Below are 17,678 nucleotides of genomic sequence, written 5' to 3'. Positions count from 1 at the left end.
GGATGTAGTATTCCTTTGTTGTTTTATTAACTAAGTACTTCTTTAATTGCGTAGTTTAAAGCGTTTGTTTTAATAATAGTTGGTTTCTTAGGGTTGTATATTTGTAGTACTAGTATATTAGTAATTGCTTCTTTAAGCGCTTTAAAGGCTTCTAGGGCTTCTTTTGTGCAGTTAATTAGTTAATTTTTCTTTTTGTTATTTAGATTTTTTTTAGTAAGATCCGTAAGTAGTATAGTAATTTTGCTATAACTTTTAATAAATCGTCGATAGTAATTAGCTAGTCTAAGGAAACTCTGTATTTCCTTAACTATTTTAGGGACCTTTTATTCTGTAATAGCTATTATCTTAGCAGGGTTTATCTTAATCTATCCTAGTAAAATAATGTATTCTAGGAAGTTAACTTCCTATATATAGAATTAATATTTCTCTAGTTCTACTAGTAAATTAGCTATTTACAAAGTCTCTAAGACTTAGTATATATATTATTTATATTCTTCTAAAGTATTAAAGTAGATTAGTATATCGTCTAGGTATATAATAACGAATCTATTAATATATTCCTTAAGGACTTTGTTAATTATCCTTTAGAACGTAGCTAGTGCATTAGTAAGTCTAAAGGGTATAACTAAATATTTAAATAATCCATATTGCATTCTAAACGCCGTTTTCTATTTATCTCCTTTTTTAATTTAAATAAGGTTATAGGCTCCTTTTAAGTCAAAAGCCGTAAACCATTATGCAGTTGCTAGCCAATCTCTAATTTCAGAGATTAGTAATAGCAGTATTTAATCTTTAATAGTAATCTCGTTAAGTTATTAATAATCAATAATTAGTTATAACTTCCTATTTTTCTTTAGTATAAATATTACAGGGTATCCTACTAATAAAGTGGAAATTCAGATATATCCTTTTTCCAGTTATTCGTTTAACTATTTGTGACAAACTGAGCTCCTATATAGTTAGTATAAGAGGAATTCCTAAGGGATAAACCTTATACTAGGTTTATATTGGCGGATAGGCCAGGCTGGACTGGTAGGTAATTAACAAGGGTAAAAGGGTTTGTTTATACAACTAGTAGATAATACTCTCGTAGGTATAATTAAGCGTTATTCTATATTTACAACTGGCTATTTAAACTATTTTAATAAACGTGTAAATAAGACTTATATACCTAGTTAAATCTGGGCTTATATAGTTCGTAAGACAAGTATGAAGAGCATAAGCTCGCTGGGCTTGTTAAATAAGTGAGACGAGCGAGACTTGATTAGTTATTTAGATTATGGTTAATCCGGTTGCGCCTGGTTAGTTGGCCTATTGTTACAACCTTAAGTGCTGGGTTATAATACGATGTCCCCCTTCCGTTAGTCTTGTCCTTAAGACCTTGCTCTTTATGATATAAGTAACCTACTTCCTATTCTGTAAGTCCTTACCTTGTCCTTTTGTTCTTTTATTACTTAGTGTCTAATTATCGCAATTATACCGACTAAACTTAAAGAGCGTAAAACTAATAAACAAGAGCAGTGTAGCAATCTCTACTTATTAATATTATTTTACTTAGTTAAAATAAATAAATGTTCTGCCTACGAGTCTTTAGGTGCAGAGTGTTTTTTTCTTAGAGGGTAAATCCTTTCGTTACTTAGCCTGTGTTATTAGTTAAAAGTCCCTTTGTAACGCTAAATAACTTTCTCCTGCATAATTTCGCAAGGTAGCTGCTTAATATATTAAGTTAAAAGCAAAAATTAAAGCAGCTGAAGAAAAGTATAAGTAAAAGCTCGAGCGTCTTCGTCTAGCTAGTGCAAAGGTTAAGCGCCTTTGCAAGGAGAAGAAACAATAGTATTAAAAAATAATACGCGCTATTGCGCGGGGTATTAATAACTTAGATGAGTTAGATAGGGTTAAGCGTGCGGAAGCGGAGGCCTTGCGTCAGGCTGAAATATTATTACCTAATCCGCTTAATCCTGTGACTCCGGGTCTAAAGGCTGTTAATGTCGATTTCTTTTCTAACGTTGATTTAGGGTCTTTAGATCCCAATCTTCTTACCTTAGTGGGGGGTGTTTCTTCATCGTCATCTTAGGTGGTTTTAGAGGTGTAGGTTTTTTCATTATAATTTCTTATTATACTCGTAAGTGTTTGCAGAGTTTATTTTAGAAGATTTTTAAAGCAGTACTAGTATATTTAAAATTATTTTCTAATTCCCAGCTATCTACGCTTCTGTTATACCTTTTCTATTCCACTAAGTAGCGGAGTTTACTAGTTATTTCGTCTATTTTTAGCAATATTATTTTGTTAACCTTATATTTAAGTTCTTCGCCTTTAATAACGATTTCGTCTTTAATAAGTTCTCCAGTGTCTTTATTTATTAGTGCTTTCTTTAATAGTAAGACGTGAAAAATCGGGTATACTGGTTTTCCTCGTTTATTTAGTTGTTCTAGGAGGTCTAGTTTATAATTAACTTCGCCGATTTTTCTTAAAATTTTGTAAGGCCCGACTTTCTTATAGTCTAGCTTATTACTTAGCCTGTTTATTTTAATATTAGCTTGTTTTTCTCCTTAAGTATGTTAAAGTAGGTAGACTATATCTCCTTCCTAAAGGGTTAGTCCTCTAAGCCTTTTTCTATCTACGTACTTCTTTATGCATTCTTATACAAGTTTAAGTTGCATGCGCAGTTCTTAGTGTAGTTCCCTAAGCTCGTCTGCCTTAAGTATAGCTTTTTATACATCTTCTCCCTTTTACAGTATCCTATATACCTAAGGATGGTATCCTTTATTAGCGTAAAATAGCGAGAGTTTTATTAATTCTGAAACTAAATCGTTATAGGAGAATTCTGCGTTAGGTAAGTGCTTAACCTAGTTGTTTTAGTCAAAGTTAATGTAGCTTTGTAAATATACTTTAATAATCTAGTTGGTATATTTTATTTATCCGTCTGTTTGTGGGTAATAAGCAGTACTGGCCTTATAGTTAGTTCTTATTCTTACTACAGCGCTTTACTAATATTTAGATATAAACGTTAATCCTCTGTCGGAAATGATTTCCGTAGGTAATCTGTGTTTTAAGGTTATATACTTTTATATTATATAGCCTAGTTCTTCTGCTGTACTTCCTTCCTTATAGAGGATAAAGATACCTTACTTCGTTAATCTGTTAATAATAACGAAGATGCTGTTATATACTATATTTATTATTAGCTCCTTCAATAGTGGTAGCTTGACGATATAGTTAAATAAGATAGAGCTTTAAGGGTGCTCTGGTATTGGTAATAGTTGTAGTTTGCCGTAAGGTTTTTGTCGACTTGACTTTGTTTTTGCGCATAAGACGTATAATTAAACGATTTCTTTAACGATCTTCTTTATGTTTGTAAAGGCGTAGTACCTTTATACTTGTTACAGTATCTTAGTAACTCCTTTGTATCTATGTAGCAGATGCTCGTAGACCGCTTTTATTACTTCTTTCTATAATAAGTCTAGTACCCAGATTTTGTTATTCTAATATAGGATTCCTTCTGTAAGGGTTATATCTTCAGGGAATTAGTCTAGTGTCTAGTTGCTAATTTTATCCTTAATTTTGTTAAGGATGGGGTTTCCGTCTTTAATTATAAAGAGGGTATTAATAGCTACTAATTTATAGTGTCCCTATACCATTTTTTAAAATATTAATAAGGTAAGTTTCGGTATTAGTTTAAAGTAGTCTTTTCTGCAGCTGAGAGCATCTACTTAACTATTTTCTAATCTTTTGCAGAATATAATCTTAAAGTTATACTTAGCTATAAGCCGAAGGTACTTTTCCTACCGTGTTAAGATATCTATTTCTTTAGTAGCAAGGCTTGTAAGATTCTTATAGTCTAAATACATAGTAATCTTATGTTTATTACCCAGTAGGTATAACCTCTATTCTTTAAATGCTTTAAAAATGGCTATAAGTTCTTAGTTATATATAGAGTATTATAGTTTAGGTCCGTGGAGTTTTTTAAAGAAAAAGGCTACTGGATGTAGTATTCCTTTATCATTTCGTTAACTAAGTACTCCTCCGATTACGTAGTTTAAAGCGTCTGTCTTAATAATAACTGGCTTCTTAGGGTTATATATTTGTAGTACAGGTATACTGGTGATTGCTTTTTTAAACGCTTCGAAGGCTTCCAAGGCCTCTCCTATATAGTTAATTAGTTAATTTTTTTTTTTATTATTTAAATCCTTTTTGGTAAGATCCGTGAGTGGTACAGCAATCTTGCTGTAACTCTTAATAAATTATTAATAGTAATTGGCTAGTCTAAGGAAGCTTTGTATTTCCTTAACTATTTCGGGGACCTTCTATTCTTTAATGGCGGTTATTTTAGCAAGGTCTATTTTGATTTGTCCTAGCAAGATTATATATTCTAAAAAGTTAACTGTTTATATATAGAACTGGTATTTCTCTAGTTCTACTAGCAGGTTTACTTTTTACAGTGTTTCTAAGACTTAGTGCATATATTGTTTATGCTCCTCTAGGGTATTAGAGTAGATTAGTATATTATTAAAGTAGATAATAACGAATTGGTTAATGTATTCCTTAAGGACTTCGTTAATTATTCTTTAGAACGTAGCTAGTGTATTAGTAAGTCCAAAGGGTATAACTAAATATTCGAATAGTCTATAGCGCGTTCTAAACGCCGTTTTCCATTTATCTCCTTTCTTAATCTAAATAAGGTTATAGGCTCCTTTTAGGTCGAGGGCCGTGAACCATTATGCAGTTGCTAGCCGATCTCTGATTTCGGAGATTAGTAGTAGCGGTGTTCGATCCTTAATAGTAATCTCGTTAAGTTATTAATAATTGATAATTAATTGCAACTTCCTATTTTTCTTTAGTATAAACATTATAGGGTATCCTACTAATAAAGTAGAAATTCAGATATATCCTTTTTCCAGTTGTTCGTCCAACTATTCCTTCAAGGTTTTAAGTTCCTTCTCGTTAAGGTTGTAGATTTTATAGGTTTTAGGTTGTTTTCCGTCTACTAGCTTAATGAAGTAGTCCTATTACAAGTATAATAGTAACCTAGTGTTTAACGTTATTTTATACAGTTTCTCGTATCTTCTATACTAGTAAGGTATTTTAGTAAAAGTGCTTTTAAGTTCTCCTAATTCCTTTTTTTCCCTTGCTTTACTTAGTGCGTCGTTAAGCGCTACTAGCTCGTTTTTAAATCTTGTTGTGATTCTGTCGATGCGGATGCGTTCTACTTTCTTACGTCGTTTATTATATTATAGTAGTACCGGTGATTTGTTTTCTTTAAACCTGACTGTTTTCTTCGTAGTTAGTGCAGAGGATTCCGGTTCTTCCGGCGGCGCGGCTTTGCCCTTTTGCTCTCTCTGGCATAGTTAATATTTAGGTACATCCTTAATGTCCTAGTAGACCTCGTTGGTCTTCTATTAGATAATAAGGTCGTTATTAAGTAACCATAGGTATTCTAAAAGGATATTGTCTTTTAGTATATCTAGAACACTGAATTTGATATTATAGGTGTTCCCGTTGATAGTTAGCGGGAGATAATTAATCTCATATTTAATAAGTTCTTCTTTTATTTCTGTCCCCGTAACGCTTATGATCTACAGCATTTGTTCCTTTTGTTGAACGGGGATCTGTAACTCCTTAATTAGTTATAGCGAGATTAAGTTGCAGTCTAATCTACTGTTAATGTACGCGGTAGCGGCTTTATTCTTAAGTTACACGTCTACTCTAAGTTTCTTTATTCCGGTTATCTTAACTATGTCGATCTGCACTTTTCTCCAGTTAGGATCGTAATTTTCCTTAATAATAATATTAAGGTCCTTGATTATCTATCGTCGTGCTTACTACTGTCGGAGTTTTCGGCATTATTGACATTTGTTAGTGTTAAGTTCGTTAATGTAGTACTTGTGGAAGCGTTTAATGTCTTTTGCATAAGCATAGCCCTTGTCGTAGGTCTCGAAGTTAAATCCGTTACGGTATAACCAGTATCGGAGTCGGTAATATTCTTCTTTCTCTACTTAATGTTTTCTGCAGAGTTTATTTTTATATCGTAGGGGATTACTTTTTAGGCTTTTTTCCCGCTGGTAGTGCTATTCCTTTACCTTGTAGTTAAGGTATTGGCTGTATAATTAGTTTAGGTATGCTTCTGGGTTGGCTTTAAGGTAATATCCTTTATAGAGCCTGCTATGTTGGATCCAGAAGTGCTAATCGCTAATCTTAGTTACATAATGTTTAATATATAGTATTTTATTATATTATTTAGTTTCTGAGTAATTGCATTTTTCCGTAAATAGGGTATTATATATAAGTTGCATTTCTTCCTATTTAATAAATTACTCTTGGGTTATAATGGGGTAGTAACGGGTTGCGTTAGCGCGTTCCGCTAGCCTATTATTGCTGGGTACCTATCGCTAGGTAATCCTGTGCTGTTTAAGCGTTTATTAAAATTCGCTTAAGTCTTATTCCTGGGTCCCTTCTGATCCGTGGTCAGAGGGTTCCTATCCACAGGGGTGTTCCGGCCCTTGTGGTTCTCGTAATCTACATCGATTGCATGGTTCCAAGATGTCTAGGTTGGTGTATCCTTGATTTTAGGGGTACTGGTTTACCCTAGACTTTTCCTCCTATCTGCGGATGAATACGTTTTCTTATTCCTTTTCTTCTTCTGTAAGAGGAATATTGCGGGCTTCGTCTTATGCTGCTTCGTATTCGTCCTAAGTTATGTTTATTTATCTATCAGTGGTGATGGCAACAGGTATGTTATCGATGGCCTGGTTGATTATTTGCTAATTAACTTCTTTAGAGGTTATGGTATTAATAATAACTTACTTTAGCTACCTCTTCTTAGGTGCCTTAGGGTACTATTTTAACATTTTCTTCTCTTCCTTGTGTATGAGATATAAATCGTTATAGCAGCTGGTCTAACTGAGAAGGTTATAGAGTACAGTTTTAATAGTATTAACCCGTACTTTATTAAATTTTTTATTTTCGTAGGTGGATTTTTTAGAATTGTTAGACTTTCTGTACTTTCCTCAGTAGTCCTTTTCCTTGTGGCCTGTTTTACTATAGTGGTTGTATTTGCTTGTAAACTTGCGGGTGTTAATAGTGTTTAGATCTATAGGTCCTGGCTTGCTGTTGTTATAGGTAGCTATATTGCGTTTCTTACTTTGGTTGGCGTATTGCTGGGAGTTTTATTTAGGTTAGAAGGTCTGTTGTTTTTTGTCCTTCCTTTCTTATTCCCTTTCCTAGAGGCGGTTATTAATGCTAATCGCTAATTAAGTATAGTTAATAAAACTAACTGTTTTTTTGTTAACTTTATGCAGTTTATCCTTAACTAAAGGTTTAAGGCTTATGTAGTATACTTCCTTTTTGCTGTCCTTAGTCTAGTTAACCTTAGTAAGGAGTCGTAGGAACGTAGTTGTATACTTAGAGCATTACCCTTTCTATTTAATGAATTAAAGCTCCTGTTCTGCTTTTTGTTTTTTATTTAAGGTTCTGAATGATTTTTTGAGTTAATTACGGAAGTCTTGGTGAGACTTAAAGATTTTTTAAGTTTAAGTCTTCTATTTGTCTAAAGTATTTTTTTCAAAGTCCTATATAATTAGTCGTAACTATTCTGCAGCTGCTTTAGTAAGGCAGGTGATTGCAAAGATAGTTTTGTCTACATCTTCCTCTAAGGTATCTGGGAAATAGCTAAAGTATATGTTAAGTTTAGTAAAGTACTTGTCTATGTTTTTTAGTTCTCTATTATAGGACTCGGGGTGCCTAGGTCGTATAACCTTACCTTTTTCCTTTTTCTTAGTCTTAAGTATAATAATCTCGTCTTCGAGAGCTAGGATTTTTTCTTCTATCTGGTTGATTATGAGTTACAGCTAAGGCGGCAATGGCTGCTGCTAAGGTTAAGGGTCTTCGTTAGCTATTTTGACTTTGGGTACTTCTTTAAATTCTATATTACTATCTTCGTGATTTTAAGTAATACTTTCTTAATCTGTTCCGGCGTCTGGTGCGCGGAATTCGACTATTTAGTACCCTTATAATAATATTGCCCGTGGTCCAAGGTAACCTCTAAATAAGAGTTGTAAACGTATAATAAGCTGAGCTCCTATATAGTTAGTATAAGAGGAATTCCCAAGGGATAAACCTTATGCTAGGTTTATGTTGGCGGATAGGCTAGGCTGGACTGGCAGGTAATTAATAAGGGTAAAAGGGTTTATTTATACAACTAGTAGATAATACTTTCGTAGGTATAATTAAGCGTTGTTCTGTATTTACAACTGGCTATTTAAACTATTTTAACGAGTGTGTAAATAAGACTTATATACCTAGTTGAATCTGGGCTTATATGGCTCATGAGACGAGTATGAAGAGCATGAGCTCGCTGGGCTCGTCGAATGAGTGAGACGAGCGAGACTTGATTGGCTGTTCGGATTATGGTTAATCCGGTTGCGCCTGGTCGGTTGGCCTATTGTTGCGACCTTAAGTGCTGGGTTGTGATACTATTCCCTTAAGGTTTTAAGTTCCTTCTTATTAAGGTTATAGATTTTATAGGTCTTAGGTTATTTCCCGTTTACTAACTTAATGGAGTGGTCCTATTGTAAGTGTAGTGGTAACCTAGTGTCTAATGTTGCTTTGTACAGTTTCTTGTATTTTCTGTACTAGCGAGGTATTTTGGCGAGAGTGTTTTCGAGTTCTCCTAATTCCTCCTTTGCCCTTACTTTGCTTAGTGTATTGTTAAGTGCTACTAGCTTGTTTTTAAATCTTGTTGTAATTTTGTTGATGTGGATGCGTTCCGCTTTCTTACGTTGTTTATTATATTATAGTGGTACCGGTGATTTATTTTCTTTAAACCTAACTGTTTTCGTTTTCTTTATAGTTGGCGTAAAGGATTCCGGTTCTTCCGGTAGTGCGGCTTTGCTCTTTTATTCTCTCTGGTATAATTAGTACTCGGGTACATCCTTAATGTTCTAGTAAACCTTATTAGTCTTCCATTAGATAATAGGGTTATTATTAAGTAACTATAGGTATCCTAAAAGGATGTTGTCTTTCGGTATATCTAGAATACTGAATTTAATATTATAGGTGTTTCCGTTAATAGTTAGTGGGAGATAATTAGTCTTATATTTAATAAGTCCTTCTTCTATTTCTATTCCCGTAACGCTTATAATTTACAGCGTTTATTCCTTTTGTTAAATGGGGATTTATAATTCTTTAATTAGTTATAGTAAGATTAAGTTACAGTCTAATCCGCTGTTAATATACGCAGTAGCAGCTCTGTTTTTAAGTTACGCGCTTACTCTAAGTTTCTTTATTCCAGTTGTCTTAACTGTATTAATCCGTACTTTTCTCTAGTTAGGATTGTATTTTTCCTTAGTAATAATATTAAAGTCCTTAATTATCTATTGTTATGCTTATTATTATTGGAGTTTCTGGTACTATTGGTATTTGTTAGTGTTAAGTTCGTTAATGTAATACTTGTGGAAGCGCTTAATATCCTTTATGTAAGCGTAGCCCTTGTTGTAGTTTTTAAAGTTAAATCTATTATAGTATAACCGGTGTTAGAGTTAGTAATATTCTTCTTTTTCTATTTAATGTTTTCTATAGAGTTTATTTTTACACCGTAGGGGGTTTATCTTAGGATAAGCTTCCCTTTATTTATACTATTCTTTTACCTTGTAGTTAAGGTGTTAGCTATATAATTAGTCTAGGTATACTTCTGGGTTAGCTTTAAGGCAGTATCCTTTGTAAAGGTTGCCGTATTAAATCCAGGAGTGCTAATTACTAATTTTAGTTACGTAGTATTTAATATATAGTATCTTATTATATTGTTTTATTTCTAAGTAATTATATTTTTCCATAAATAAGGTATTATACCTAAGTTATATTTCTTCCTATTTAATAAATTACTCTTAGGTTATAATAAGGTAGTAATAGGTTGCATTAGTATATTCCGCTAGCCTATTATTACTAGGTACCTGTCGCTGGGTAATCCCATACTTTTTAAGTATTTATTAAAATTCGCTTAAGTCTTATTCCTAGGTCCCTTCTAGTCCGTAGTTAAAGGGTTCCTATCTACAGGGGTATTCTAGCCCTTGTGGTTTTTGTAATCTATATTAATTGCATAGTTCCAAGATATCTAGGTCGGTATATCCTTAATTTTAAGGGTACTGGTTTGCCCTAGACTCTTCCTCCTATTTATAGATAAATGCGTTTTCTTATTCCTTTTCTTCTTCTGTAAGAGGAATATTACGGGCTTTGTCTTATACTGCTTCGTATTCGTCTTAAGTTATATTTATTTATTTATTAGTGGTAATAGCAATAGGTATATTATTAATAACCTGGTTGATTATTTACTAATTAACTTCCTTAGAGGTTATAGTGTTAATAATAACTTATTTTAGCTGCCTTTTCTTAGGTGCCTTAGGGTACTATTTTAATATTTCCTTCTCTTCTTTATGCATAAGATATAAATTATTATAGCAGCTGGTCTAACTGAGAAGGTTATAGGGCACGGTTTCGATAGTATTGACCCGTACTTTATTAAACTTTTTATTCTTGTAGGTGGATTTTTTAGAATTGTCGGGCTTCCTATGCTTTCCCCAGCAGTCCTTTTCCTTATAGCCTGTTTTACTACAGTAGTTATATTTACTTATAAACTTGCGGGTGTTAATAATATCTAGATCTATAGGTCCTGGCTTACTGTTATTATAGGTAGCTATATTACGTTTCTTACCTTAGTTAGCGTATTACTAGGAGTTTCGTTTAGGTTAGAAGGTTTATTATTTTTCGTCCTTCCTTTTTTATTCCCTTTCCCAGAGGCGGTTATTAATGCTAATCGCTAATTAAGTATAGTTAATAAAACTGACTGTCTTTTTGTTAACTTTATGCAGTTTATCCTTAACTAAAGGTTTAAGGCTTATATAGTATACTTTTTTTTTACTATCCTTAGTCTAGTTAACCTTAGTAAAGAGTTATAGGAATGTAGTTATATACTTAGAGTATTATCCTTTCTGTTTAATAAATTAAAGTTCCTGTTCTACTTCCTATTTTTTATTTAAAGTTCTAAATAATTTTTTAAGTTAATTACGGAAGTCTTCGTAGGATTTAAAGACTTTTTAAATTTAAGTCTTTTATTTATCTAAAGTATTTTTTTCAAAGTCCTATATAATAGGTTATGACTATTCTGCAGCTGCTTTAGTAAGGCAGGTGATTACGAAGATAGTTTTATTTATATTTTCCTCTAAGGTATCTAGGAAATAACTAAAGTATATATTAAGTTTAGTAAAGTACTTGTTTATATTTTTTAGTTCTCCGTTATAGGACTTAGGGTACCTAGGTTATATAACCTTACCTTTTTCCTTTTTCTTAATCTTAAGTATAATAATCTTATCTTTAAGAGCTAGGATTTTTTCTTCTATCTGGTTAATTATAAGTTATAGCTGAGGCAGTAATAGCTGCTGCTAAGGTTAAGGGTTTTCGTTAGCTATTTTAACTTCGGGTACTTTTTTAAATTCTATATCGCTGTCTTTATAACTTTAAGTAATACTTTCTTAATCTATTCCAGTATCTAATACGCGGAATTTAACTATTTAATACCTTTATAATAATATTACCTATAGTCTAAGGTAACCTCTAAATAAGAGTTATAAACGTATAATAAGCTAAGCTCCTATATAGTTAGTATAAGAGGAATTCCTAAAGGATAAACCTTATGCTAGGTTTATATTAGCGGATAGGCTAGGCTAGACTGGTAGGCAATTAATAAAGGTAAAAGGGTTTATTTATATAACTAGTAGATAATACTTTCGTAGGTATAATTAAGCGTTATTTTGTATTTACAACTGGCTATTTAAACTATTTTAACGAGTGTATAAATAAGACTTATATACCTAGTTGAATCTGGGCTTATATAGCTCGTGAGATAAGTATAAAGAGTATAAGCTCGCTGGGCTTGTTAAATAAGTAAGACGAGCGAGACTTGATTGGCTTGTTTGGATTATGGTTAATCCGTTTGCGCCTGGTCGGTTGGCCTATTATTGCGACCTTAAGTGTTGGGTTGTGACATTAGTCGTAAGTAAAGTTATAACTTCTTTTTCTTTAGTATCTTCCTTTTACTAAAGGTAGCTATTATTTTTTTATTATAATAGATTAAGGGATTATTTTTCTTTATTTAAAATATAGACTTTTTTTTTTAATTTTAAAATTTTATTTTTATATTCCTTCTTAAGTATTTAGTAATTTTATACTATATAGCCAGACTTACTATAGTTATAATACTTAAATTCTTTTTTACATTATAAAATATCTAAATCTATTTTTCTAAGTCTACTACTATTATCCTTAGTAATTTCCTTATATTATTTCTTACCTTAATTAACTTAGTATTTATTTTACTAATATTACTAAGTAGTACTAGTTTTAAGTTTATATAATAAGTTATTAGCCTAAACGTAAACGTTTATAAATAAAATTAAAGTATAAGTTAATTAATTAATATTATAAACTTTTCCCTTAATGTCTTTCTTAAGTCTATTATAAAACTATTTAATAAAAGCTAACTTATTTTACTTAACGTAAAAGAAGATATTTTAGAATTTTATAATATAATCTAAATATTTTCCTTTTTAATATATTATAATTAAAATATTTTTAACTATTTAGTTTTTACTAATATCTCTAAATACTTTCTTTAATTTAAAAATATATTTATTATAATTACTAAAGATTTATTAAGTCCATTTTTCTGCTCTACTAGCTAGGTTTTCTAAATAGTCGTCTAAGATAGGTCTAAACTATTTTAAAGCAGTACCTTTAAGTTATAAAGCAGTAAAGTAAACTTTCTTTTTAGCAGTATTAAAGGTATTTTTATAGTCCTTAAAGTATACCTTAAGTTAAATAAAATATAAGCGGAGTTTTTTAACGTTTTTTTTAAATATAGGAGGTAGTTGTCGTTTAATAAAAATTCTAATGTTAATAATCTTAGGTTTATCTTTATTAAGTTTCTTAACTAAATTTTATTAAACTTTATATATATTTTAAATAAGTATAGAAAGTTTAGTATTCCTAAAAGTAGTAATATCTAGTAAGTCTTACATAATAATATTCCCATCTTCGTCTTTAGTAAATACACTAAGGTCAGTAACTAGGGTTCCAGGGGCTAGTCCTACTCCAGGCATAGTAGTTTATATTACTTAAAAGTACTTAGTATTTTTTTAAATAAAAGTTATTAACGTATAACATCCTGACCTAATACTAGATAGTATAAGGTAAGTTCCTAAGGTAATAAGCTAAGGTTAATTAGTTTATATTAGCAAAAAGGATAAAAAATAACTTTAAGTAAATATAATTATAAAGTAAGTAAAATATAATAAAAATTTAGTTTATATTTAATCTTAATACTTTATTAACGACTATTTATTTAAGTTATCTAAAGAGTATAGAAAATTAAATCTTATATATTTAATTATTTTTAGTAGTTTACTTTATAAAGTCCTATTATACTTAGTAAGCCTATAACCCTAAGGTTAAGGCTTATATACTATAGAGTATATACTTAGGTAAGCCTGTAAAGCTTGCTTTTAATTAGCTGTTTCTTCTGTAGTATTCCTAAAAAGTACGTACTTTAGGTCAGGTTATAACACTAGGTTTATTTATAGTCCTAGTATAGTATATTTTTTTATCTATTAGTTAGTTATAGTAAAAGGTAATATCTAATATCTTAGGTTTAATGTCAATAAACTTATTAATATTACGTATTAATAGGTTATTAATAATTATATTTATATTCTTTAAAAGTATAGTAAGGAAAAATAAACCTTTAATAGATTTTAATAAAAATACTATACTTAGATTTTTTACTAGTTTATATTTAAAGGTTTTATAATAATATTTAAGGTTTATTTATACTTAATAAAAGGTATTTAAGTATTAAGTAAAATCCTTTAACTTATTATATTTTATTAATGTTAACTAATAGAATTATTAGATTATAAAGTATATTATATTTTTATTATAGTGGTTTTATAACGTTATTTAGGCTTAGTAGGCTAATAATATTATTACTATTAATATTATAATGTCTGCGTAAACGGTAGATATAATTATAACTATAGCCTTATTATTATTTTTCTTTTACTATATTAAATTAGTAGTTTCTTTAGTAGTTAGTAGGGAGGAGAGGGTAGGTGTTTTTTTATTAAAGATAATATTCTATAACTTAGTATAATAAAAAGTAATTATCTATATAGTATATTATTTTACGTAGTTATTACCTTTATTATTTAGCTATAGTAGGCTGGATAGGTTTAACTTAAATAAGAAACCGGTGTTAGTTATATTTATTAATAATATCTATTAGTAATATCTATTATAAATAGAGGGATGTTTTTAAACAACGTATATATTTAAGCAGCGTGTGTTTAAGTAACGTATACCTGGTGGTACGTCTACTGGTTGGTGATAGTAATATTACGTTAGCAGCGGTTGCGCGTTAGGGCGTTGGTTTATACGTTAGGATAGTTATATATCTATAAATTAGAAAATAATATAAAACGATGTATATGCATATATACGTGGAGTTTTATTATTATAGTATATTTATGCAGGAGAATAAAATTATAGGTTAGCGGAGCGGCTAGTTTAGGCTTATAACCTATTATTATAAATAAGTATATAGGTAAATATATAAAGTTATTATTATAAAGAATAGACTAACTAACGTTCTAGGATGTTGTTTTAAGTATGTTCGCTAATAAGGTTTATCTGTAAAGCATATCTATGTATGTTCTTTCCAACAGCATAAAGGTGTTGTTAAGGACTGCCTGAGCGAAATCGGGTATGTGAGTGCTGTGACACCATGGCTTAAGCGATTCTTCGCGCTCAATCGTCCCCGCAAAGCATCCGAGCCAGTGTTGACGAGGGAATGCTCGAATAACATCTTGAAGTGTGTCGACATGGATAAGCTCCGTAATATTCTTTAGGTATGGGTGGTCACTGACGTTGTCGTAAATTGTAGCCAATTGTATAATTTGGCCTAAGAAAGTAATGTTACCCGCAGTGCCAAGATCCTGGTGCCTGATAATTGTCTCAGCAACTGCTTCAGCCTGGTCCTTTGATGCGCCGAGTGCTAAGAGGAGACTAAGAGCTTTATAACCGCCATAAAACTCAAACGACATGTGAGTGCTTGATAGATTGTCATCAGTTGTGCCAATATCGTGTAAAAGAGAAGCTAAAGCAAGAGTTGAAAAGTTGAAAGTCTCCGACTCTTTTGGAAACTGCTGCATGACAATGGCAGATGCTAAATCCACCTCCATTAGCTATAGTTATATATAATACCTCACACACGACAAAGCATTGGATGTCAAAGCTACAGATGAACTATTCAACTTACCAAAATAGAATACCCTCATAGAGTGATTAAAAGTCTGGATAGGCAGCATTTCCTTTGCATACTTTTGAACCTCGATAGCAATGGGGTCCTCAGGAAACTTTATATCGTCCACGAGAATGGGTCCAGGGACGTTTCTGAACGGTTTACCGCCCCATAATTGACTTGGGTCTAATGGTAAAGAAGACCAGCCATTTTGTGCTATATCTATAATCGGCGGAACGTGAATCGTCGTCGACACTTCGGGTACGATGGCAATATTGGTGGCAAGTGGAGCCACGCTGGAGAAAGGCAAAGACGTGTAAGATGAGAGGGCCGACATGCTAACATAGACGGTGATTAGAAACGCGTTGAAGTAATGACTTCAGCATATACTGACATGTATAGGTAGATGGAACAATAACAACCTATAACTCCAGAGTCAAGATAGAGTCAAGAATTGAGATTGTTGGTTGAGAACGAGGGCAGTATTTGTTGCGAAATTTTCATATAATTGGAGAATTGGTTGAGACGCGATAGTTGATAGGAATACTCATGATCTCTGGATTAAAAAATGTGCTGAAAAGCCAGAGCTGCAGCGTCTTAAGTATCTAATTGCTGAAGGTATGAATCTTGGAATGACGGCTTGAATCGCTCTCGCTTTCCTATTTGGGTTGATGGAGTTGATAACAAGGATCGGTATTTTGTAACGTACATCGTTAGCAGTCATACTTTAGTGCTTACGAGAAGCACTTAATCGGCCGAGGATCTAGGAAGTTTACATATATGTAGTTTCAACAAATATCTGCTACCCTACGTCTCTTGTATTATAGTAGAGACTGCTGAATCGAATTGGATAGGAACTGGTATTAGGACGGCTAAGAAATAATGAGTTTAAACACTTTAACATACGACATTAATATAGAAATAGATTTCAAAACTGTAATTGTAATTTAGTGAGAACAATATTAGATCGTGATGCACATTCCAATAAATTGCTTATCTGCACATATTGCATAGCAGTTCTAACCAGAGTCTAAACCCTGAAAGATGGTGATTTGAAATCAATCGTACCTGAAGCCTTGAATAATAATAATAAGAATATGATATTGTTTGGTACAACAACTATACTCCTCGGCCACGTATACTCATCTAGAAAGCGGCGGAGTAGACAGTCCATCTAGCTCGAGCGCCCCTACTAAGCCACGAGTGACGTAACGGTATAAACTGATGTGAGTTCTGTAGGCTGACTTTTCTCTTTCTTTACAAGGGTATGCGGAAAGAAAACATATGCGAGGACGTCTATCCGTACTTCTTTCCACACTCCACAGCAACGATGTGGCTATGTACAAAGCTAGGCAGCTATGCGGGTGTAGAAAAAGGTGTGCCACGTTACAAAAGAGTTCAATCATATTATACTAAAATTTATACCAGCAATACTAGCAATTAATAGCTATATCGTAGTATGTAGATATGGGAAAGTGTCGATGCAGCAGCTCTTTTCGTAAATAACCCGTCAGATCGCTCGAGGCAGAAAGCCAAGCGTATCCCGCGTTTTCCTGAGCCTCTTCACAGTGATTATAAAACAATTACGCATATTTATATGTATTTTAAGCAAGCAAATAGCAGTGCAAAGGGTTCATTATTACTATTGCATGGAAATTTTTACCTAAATAGGTAAATAATTCCTGAAGTTTTGTTTTTTTACAAGCTGGAGTTAGGTAAAAACCGTCCATAGCTCCGGCAGTTGAGGCTTCTCCACGACTTACATACATGTGTCTTCGACGGCTGTTTTTGGTAATAAACGTGAATACGAATACGCTTCGCTATGCATAGCCAGTAGTCAAATATGGAGAGTAAAATGCGAGCGAAATATAGATGCGGTATTGTGACAAGCCGGGCTCCTATGGTAGGTACTAAGGTAATACCGCACTGCCTGTATCTCCCTTACATGTACATGTACTCAGCCCATACTCGTGTATGCCGTCACGCTGAGTACAATGAGTCGGGCAATGTCTCAGCTTGCGAGAGGCAGCGATTGGCTGAGCGTTTTCGTCTGCCTGCGTGTGCTGCCGCTTGTGGAGAATAACAGAGCACATGTAATACAGTAACATGAAGTGATGGCATGAAGTAAAGAGGCTCAGTATAGTCGGTGAATGTGCGGTAATTCAGCGTCTCTCATAATTTTTCACCTCATTGAGACATCAATGCTCGGTTCATCTTCACCTGATGTGATCTCATCTCATCTCATCAATCTCAGCCAGTGCTCCTACCGGTCTTATGTGCCAGTGGACAGTGCCTGTTCCTGCTCGGCCCCTGCCTTAGCCGCCGCCTAGCTGCAGGG

The 17,678-nt window shown here is 32.5% G+C and overlaps 1 protein-coding gene across 1 annotated transcript; it reads right to left on the bottom strand.

Annotated features, from left to right (window-relative positions):
• Positions 1 to 14,726: 14,726 nt before the first annotated feature.
• V8C40DRAFT_279927 (uncharacterized protein) lies at positions 14,727 to 15,880 on the bottom strand (the record flags this gene model as incomplete). The annotated part of the gene is made up of 2 exons (XM_083221314.1): positions 15,359 to 15,880; positions 14,727 to 15,265 (listed from the first exon to the last, which is right to left on the bottom strand). The coding sequence occupies exons 1-2, from the start codon at positions 15,675 to 15,677 to the stop codon at positions 14,727 to 14,729; spliced, it is 858 nt and encodes a 285-aa protein (XP_083072856.1). The 5' UTR covers positions 15,678 to 15,880.
• Between the last annotated feature and the right edge of the window lie 1,798 nt (positions 15,881 to 17,678).

This window comes from Trichoderma camerunense (assembly GCF_050948025.1).
Source record: "Trichoderma camerunense strain CBS 138272 chromosome Unknown V8C40scaffold_10, whole genome shotgun sequence".
NCBI classification, from domain to species: Eukaryota; Fungi; Ascomycota; class Sordariomycetes; order Hypocreales; family Hypocreaceae; genus Trichoderma; species Trichoderma camerunense.
Note: the sequence above shows the minus strand (reverse complement) of the source record. Positions and strands in the feature narration are given on the sequence as shown.